The sequence below is a fragment of the Tinamus guttatus genome, unplaced genomic scaffold (assembly GCF_059628265.1).
Source record: "Tinamus guttatus ecotype Peru unplaced genomic scaffold, ASM5962826v1 Tinamus_guttatus_pri_ptg000714l, whole genome shotgun sequence".
Lineage (NCBI taxonomy): Eukaryota > Metazoa > Chordata > Aves > Tinamiformes > Tinamidae > Tinamus > Tinamus guttatus.
In genome coordinates this window covers 133,090-140,374 of record NW_028289248.1, presented here as the reverse complement: position 1 = coordinate 140,374, position 7,285 = coordinate 133,090, and the positions used below count along the sequence as shown (strand labels likewise).

Here is a 7,285-nt window from a genome sequence, read left to right as displayed (position 1 = left end):
AAACTCTGGGGTGATAAGTAAGTGACACAGTATGCATGGAGTGAATATAGGTATATGCCTAGATACCAGCAGTATGTTCTTTAAGAATATCACAATGATGCACATCAGTGCACGTTGAGTTTGTGTTCCTGTAAAACTAAACTTATATTGGCAGGGTAGAATGCTAGTCAGAGACATAATTTAGAGACAGGAGTTGGTAACTCTTGCAACAGTGTATTTATTTATACCCAAAAGAAAACTACTTGTAATACAATTATTCTGCACATACATTTTTGGTCAATTCTGATAACTCACTCCATAAAAACAGAAGATTCATTCTCAGAATTTCACATTGGAAATGCTTTTATTGAACTATGTAGGTAAAATTAATATATAACAAGAGAAATTACAGACCAAAGCCTTGTATTAATGAATACATCTATGAATTTAATGAGCCTCAAAATGTATCTCGTAAAAGATGGAATTAATTTCAAATGATATCTGTATACAATTTGCTGTTAACTAACTACTTTAGGAATATGTGAAAGCTCAAAGAATCTTCGCCTGCTTTCTGATGTCTTCTAATTGATTAAGCTACCTTCACTTGATTTATCCCTTAGGACACTCCAACATTTGTCATGCGTGGTATTTAAATGATTTTAGCAAGGCTTTAAAACACAGTTGCAGGTAGCAGGATGGAGTAAAAGAATTTGTGGAAGCTGGTTTACTTAAAGTACCAAGGTACCTGTAAAAGCCTAAAAATGCAAACTGAAGTGAGTGTATTGACATTTAGTAAACAAACAGCCAAAAAGTCCTTCCCAAAACATGCAGTCCTTTCCCACACCAAGCATCTAGCAGTACTACATTCAAATAAGGATTAACCACTTTTCTGCTATTTTAATAACTGCTTAAATATGAAAATTTTCAAAGTTTTCAGTCTAACATAACTAGGAAGATATTTTCAGGAAAAGTGGGGACTCCTGAGGTTCAAGCTGAATGAGTAAAAATAAACATCATCTTCAGGTATTTTGATCCAGCAATTGGAAAATTCAGCAAATCAGCCACTAGCCCAGATGGAAAGAAGTTGCCACGGACATTTTGCCAGCTAATTCTGGATCCTATCTTTAAGGTAAAGCAATGTTTCATCTTAATTTTATTTAAAGTCTCTAAGGAGAGGCTTCTTTAGCAGTCTAAATCTTGGGAAAGCGTAAGAATCTTGCCCTCTCTCTGTTAAAGTAGATCCATGTCTTCTGTAGAGGCTGGAAGAATTGTGAGGTAAAAGAAGTTTGCAAAAGGTAGGAGGGAGATAGAAGACAGTAAATCTGAATGGTATATTTTAATACCAAAATGCATAAGAGCTGTTGGTCAGAAGAAAAAACTGCACAACTGATTGAATTGGCACAGAGATTTAGGAACATGCGCTTTATTAATGAGCTGATCGAAGAACATTGGCCAACAAAAACTGCAAAGCAGATCAGTGATAAAAGAAGGCATCTGGTGGCCACGACAAAGACATCGTTGCCTGTAAAAATTATAGCTGTGACGCAAGAAGGGGACACTTGCCCCGAGTGGGAGAATATAGAAGGTGTTCAGAGTGAATACAGAAGGTTAATAGGAGATCGGATTAGTGCTGGATCCCTATTTGTTCGAGTCCGTTCCAGAAGATTTTGGAAGATGCCAGAGACATTTCCAAAGTTACTGCCAGTCCACTGAAGGAGCTAACATCCCAGGCGATGGGGAAGCTCATCACATCTAAGATGAAATATCAACATAAACATCCAGCCGAGGCTGTTCCTGCAAAAAAAAGGAGAAAAGGTGGATTAAACGAAGGGTGGTTAAGCAGGGCTGATGCCTCCGGTACCAGCGGCTCTTTACAATGGATCATAAAATGCTGGCTGGTATCATACTAGATAACATCGAAGCAGTGAAATGCCCCCTTCCGATTGAAGAAGTTTACGAATTCTTCGGGAGAAGGTGGGAAGAGGTGGCCTCCTTTACTGGCTTAGGCTCATTCTGCAGTATGGGAAAGACCGATAATTCTGCCTTCAAACTCATGATCACCCTGGGGGAAATCAGGAAGAACATGGCGGAGATGTCAAAATGCTCCGCCCCGAGACTGGATGGCCTGTCCCTGAGCAATATTAAGATAAGACCCTCAGGGCAGCCACATGGCTGAATTGTTCAACCAGACCTCTCATCCAGAGAGGTCTGCTGCTTGCCAGGGGCCCGAATAAAGGATGTTACAGAAAGGCTCCCAAGGCTTGTCCAGGAGTCTGACTATTACCCCCTGGTACTGTTTAACGTGGGCACAAATGATGCCATGGGGAAAATGAGGGATATCAAGCAAGATTTCAGAGCCCTAGGGATGGCCGTCAAAGGTATGGGAGCCCAGGTAGTGTTCTCCTCTATCCTACCAACGAGGGGAATGGATTCAAGGAGGAGAAGGCGGATATGGCAGATTTAACAACTGGCTGCGCCGCTAGGCTTGGCAACAGGGTTTTGGCTTCTATGACCATGGGACTCTGTTTGATGACCACCAGCTAGTGGGGAATGATGGGATCCATATCAGCAAGAGGGGCACACGTCTCTGCCAAAAGGCTGGCCAACCTGGTTAGGAGGGCTTTAAACTAGGCAAGAAGGGGGAAGGGGAGTGTCACACAGACACGGCGAACAGTACCACGCAGCCTACGTCAGATGGCTTCCAGCGGGAGTATGCTAGTGGGGAAGTGAGGATAAATTTTCACAGAGGGTCTTCTTTCACCCCTCCTGGGAAACCTGCAGGCTTGGTTACTTTCCTGAAATGCCTGTACACCAATGCGCGAAGCATGGGGAATAAGCAGGATGAACTGGAGATCTGTGCGCAGTCCCAGCATCATGATCTCATTGGAATCACAGAGACGTGGTGGCTCACACAACTGGAGCGCTGCCATGGAAGGCTATGTGCTCTTTAGGAAGGACAGGCTGGGAAGGCGAGGTGGTGGAGTTGCTCTTTATGTGAGAGCAACTGGAATGCATGGAGCTCAACCTGGGAGTCGAGGATGAGCGAGTTGAGAGCTTGTGAGTAAGGGTTAAAGGGCAGGCTAATGTGGGAGACACTGTGGTGGGTGTCTGCTACAGGCCACCTGACCAGGACGAGGAGGTTGATGAGGCCTTCTATAGTCAGATGGGTGTTGCCTCATGGTCACAGGCCCTGGTTCTCATGGGGGGCTTCAACTTCCCTGACATCAACTGGAAGGACAACACAGCCAGGCACAAACAGTCCTGGAGGTTCCTGCATTGCGTTGACGATAACTTTTTGACGCAGGTTGTGGAGGAGCCAACGAGGAGAGGTGGGCTACTGGACCTTGTGCTAACAAATAGAGAGGGACTTGTAGGAGATGTGAAGGTGGGGAGTAGCCTTGGCTGCAGTGACCATGAGCTGGTGGAGTTCAGGATCCAACGAGGAGGTGGCAGGGCTGTAAGTAGCCTTGCAACAATGGACTTCAGGAGGGCCAACTTTAGCCTCTTCAGGGACCTCCTCGGTAGAATCCCATGGGCTAGAGCTCTAGAAGGAAGAGGGGCCCAAGAGAGCTGGTTAGTTTTCAAGCAGCACTTCCTCCACACCCAGCAACAGTGCATCCCTGTGTGTAAGAAGTCAGGCAGAGGGGGCAGGAGACCTGCGTGGATGAGCAAGGAGCTTGTGGCAATGCTCAAGCAGCAGGCGGTGGTATACAGAATGTGGAAAAAAGGACAGGCCCCCTGGGAGAAATACAGGAACGTAATCAGGGAATGCAGAGATGCGACAAGGAAAGCTAAGGTGCGTTTGGAATGCAATCTGGCAAGGGACATTAAAAATAACAAGAAAAACTTCTTCAAATATATAAACAGCAAAAGGAAGATCAGGGAAAACGTGGGTCTGCTGGTGAACGGGGTGGGTACCCTGGTTATGAATAACACAGAAAAAGCAGAGTTGCTGAATGCCTTCTTTGCTTCAGTGTTTACCAAGGGCAGCCCTCTAAAGAGCCCCAGGCCCTAGGGACAAGAGAAGAAGCCTGGAGAGAGGAAGACTCACCCTGGGTAGAGAAAGATTGGGTCAGAGAGCACCTAAGGAAACTCGATACCCAGGCAACTACAGGCCAGTCAGCCTCACCTCTGTCCCCAGAAAAGTGATGGAACGGCTCATACCGGCTGTTGTCTCCAGGCACATGGAGGACAAGAAGGTGCTCAAGAGTAGTCAGCATGGATTCACCAAGGGGAAATCTTGCTTGACTAACCTGATAGCCTTCTATGATGGAATGACCAGCTGGATAGATGAGGGGAGAGCAGTGAATGTCGTCTATCTCGACTTCACCAAGGCTTTTGACACCGTCCCTCACAACATCCTCCTGGGCAAGCTCCAGAAGTGTGGGATAGATGAGTGGACAGTGAGGTGGATTAGGAATTGGCTGGATGGCAGAGCTCAGAGTGTGGTGATCAGCAGTGCAGAGTCTAGTTGGAGGCCTGTAGCTAGCGGTGTCCCCCAGGGGTCAGTCCTTGGTCCAGTCCTGTTCAATTTATTCATCAATGACCTGGATGAAGGCACAGAGTGCTCCCTCAGCAAGTTTGCTGATGATACCAAACTGGGAGGAGTAGCTGATACCCCAGAGGGCTGCGCTGCCATCCAGAGGGACCTGGACAAACTGGACAACTGGGCAGTGAGAAATCTTATGAAATTCAACAAGGCCAAGTGCAAGGTCCTGCACCTGGGGAGGAATAACCCCAGATACCAGTACAGGCTGGGGACCGACCTTCTGGAGAGCAGATCTGCAGAGAGGGACCTGGGTGTCATGGTGGACGACAAGTTGACCATGAGGCAGCAGTGTGCCCTCGTGGCTAAGAAGGCCAATGGGATCCTGGGGTGCGTTAAGAAGAGCATCTCCAGCAGGTCAAGGGAGGTGCTCCTGCCCCTCTACTCAGCCCTGGTGAGGCCGCATCTGGAGTATTGTGTCCATTTCTGGGCTCCACAGTACAAGAGGTATGTGGAGCTGCTGGAGAGAGTCCAGCACAGGGCCACAAGGATGATCAGGGGCCTGGAACATCTGCCCTATGAGGAGAGACTGAGAAGGCTGGACCTGTTCAGCCTGGAGAAGAGAAGGCTGAGAGGGGATCTGTTGGAGAAAGGGAGACTGCGACACCATATGGTCATCGACAAGACTCGTTTATTAATCTTTCCATGCTGCCTTTTATACATTCGTTAATTAGCTTCATGCATATTGCAAAGCTTTACCTCACGATTGGTTGCTAGGGAGGTTGCTATGTCCTGGCCGCATAGGCTCTTTCCCAGCTCTGCAAAGTTGTTTACCCGAAACTGTTGCACCTTGCGAAAGAACGGACTCAGTCTGGGATGCAGAGTGAGACAACTTTATTCTCAAACCAACTCCTTTTATACTCTTTTAACACAAGTGTTGCAAAGATTACAATCAATCAGCATCTTGCCAGCCGTGCAGTTGTGGTTATCTTCTTTTCCTTGCTTTGTTCCTCATCTGCTGACAAGACATTCCACATGCTGTTGTTGTCCTCCTCCTTTTCCTGCTTTGCTCCTTGCTGATAAGACATTCGTCCTTGTGGTCAATCGTCCACTACCAAGGCATTCAGCACTTCCGTCTCCAAAGCAGGCCTCCACATCTCCCCCTTCTTTATTTGTTTGTGGTATTGCCATAGCTGTTTTTAGCTGAACAGCCATAACTTGGTTAAAGGATCAATCAATCAAGCACTGAACACATAATAAGAAACAAGGCAGATACACTAACAATAAACAAAATACAGTTAGTACAACATACAGGTAGTACAAATGAACAAAATACAGTTAATACAATAATTAGAAACTTTGCGTTAATATGGCTAAGCAAAAGATTGTTTAGTTTGTTGCATTTACTCCCATGGTTTGATTCCAACAAGCATAATAGTGTCCTTTTCCCAAGGTCTCTCCACCAACACTCTCGAGTCTGTCCTTGAGATCCCCCGATCTCCCCCTTCTTTATTTATGAAGAATGCCTGTTTCAAGGCATGGTCTATTAAGCACTGAATTGTTTTTAACAAACATGGGATACAAATTAAAAGGCAAAGAAAGATTATCAAGCACATCAAACCTATTTGCAATGATCCCTTAATCCACGTAGCTAATCCTAAATTCCCCAAAAGATTCCCAAAAATATTGAAACCATCATCTTGACGTAACTTCTGCACTCCTTTTTGTAAATTTTCAATGCTTTTATGGATGGATTCCGAATGGTCAGATAAATTCATGCAACAGAGTCCATCAAAATCCTGACACCCATGGCCTTGTGCTAATAACAAAAAGTCTATAGCAGCTCTATTTTGAAGTGAAGCATGCCTAACAGAATTAACATCTAGCAATAGCCCACTCAGTGCCAGGGAAGTAGCATTAGTCTGTTTTGCCAGCCAGCAACCAAGCCTATTTAAGGTTACTAACGCTTTCGCTGATGCTACCCCGGGTGTAAATATAGATGCTGATACGATTTCTGCAGTGTTCCAAAATGTTACTTGGTCATCACACTCAGATTGAAAAGCGTGTATGGCGCGCTTGGGGCGTTTTCTATGGTTATTAATCATTGAAATGTTGGGTGTTAATAGAGTCAGCCTTCCAATGCTGCATGGTCCTCCGCATGCGCGAGAGGGGATACCAGGCCAGGCACGATCTCCACAAATTAGAAATAGGCCCTTTGGTAATTTGAGTGGGTATCTACCAGATAAGGTTAATTTTGCGGCAGTATAGTTGCACCATGCAGTGGCATTTCTATACTCCGGTAGGGTAGCATTCAGCCATTGTATTTTATGTGGCTCCGGATCCTTTGGATCTCGTCTTTTGTATCCTGGGAGAGGAGGGGATACTTCTTTCCAGTTAGCCCATCCATCTGTATAGTTAAGATACACACAATAATCCATTTTTACTGATCCTAACAAATCTAGCTCTTGTGGCTCTATATTCATTTTTGGAAACCATGGGACCCAATTATTCCACTTATCAACTATGTCAGTTGGTTTATCACTTATATATGGACGCCTTTCGAGGGGAACCTGCCAATCATCAACAGGTTGTCCTACCAGACAGGTTACAAAAGGATTTCCTGGACTAGATAATGACAAACATAACGTGTCCTGTCCCGTTTGATTGGCCAGAGTTACCCATATGTTAGTTTTAGGCTGGGGTGGCATCCACTGCGGTGTGGGTGATGTCACGGTGCAGATGATGATGATGACTGTGATAAGAAAGGCTTGATCCATCGAGCAGGTACCCATCTTGGCCCTGTGCCTGTAGAAACACAAG

At 45.5% G+C, this 7,285-nt stretch overlaps 1 protein-coding gene across 1 annotated transcript; it reads right to left on the bottom strand.

Moving 5' to 3' along the window:
* Positions 1–3,160: 3,160 nt before the first annotated feature.
* LOC148591735 (syncytin-2-like) lies at positions 3,161–6,903 on the bottom strand. Its single transcript, XM_088537020.1, has 2 exons — positions 6,087–6,903; positions 3,161–3,207 (listed from the first exon to the last, which is right to left on the bottom strand). Exons 1-2 carry the CDS (start codon positions 6,901–6,903, stop codon positions 3,161–3,163), a joined length of 864 nt encoding a protein of 287 aa, XP_088393146.1.
* Positions 6,904–7,285: the final 382 nt, after the last annotated feature.

Bases quoted from the DNA above. Each gene is read 5' to 3' on its own strand.
- LOC148591735 (XM_088537020.1), bottom strand. From the start codon at position 6,903: ATGGATTATTGTGTGTATCTTAACTATACAGATGGATGGGCTAACTGG. The intron at 3,208-6,086 runs GTTTGATGTGCT...TTGTCCTTCCAG, and splicing joins TAAGGGATCATTGCAAATAG to TTGATGTCAGGGAAGTTGAA.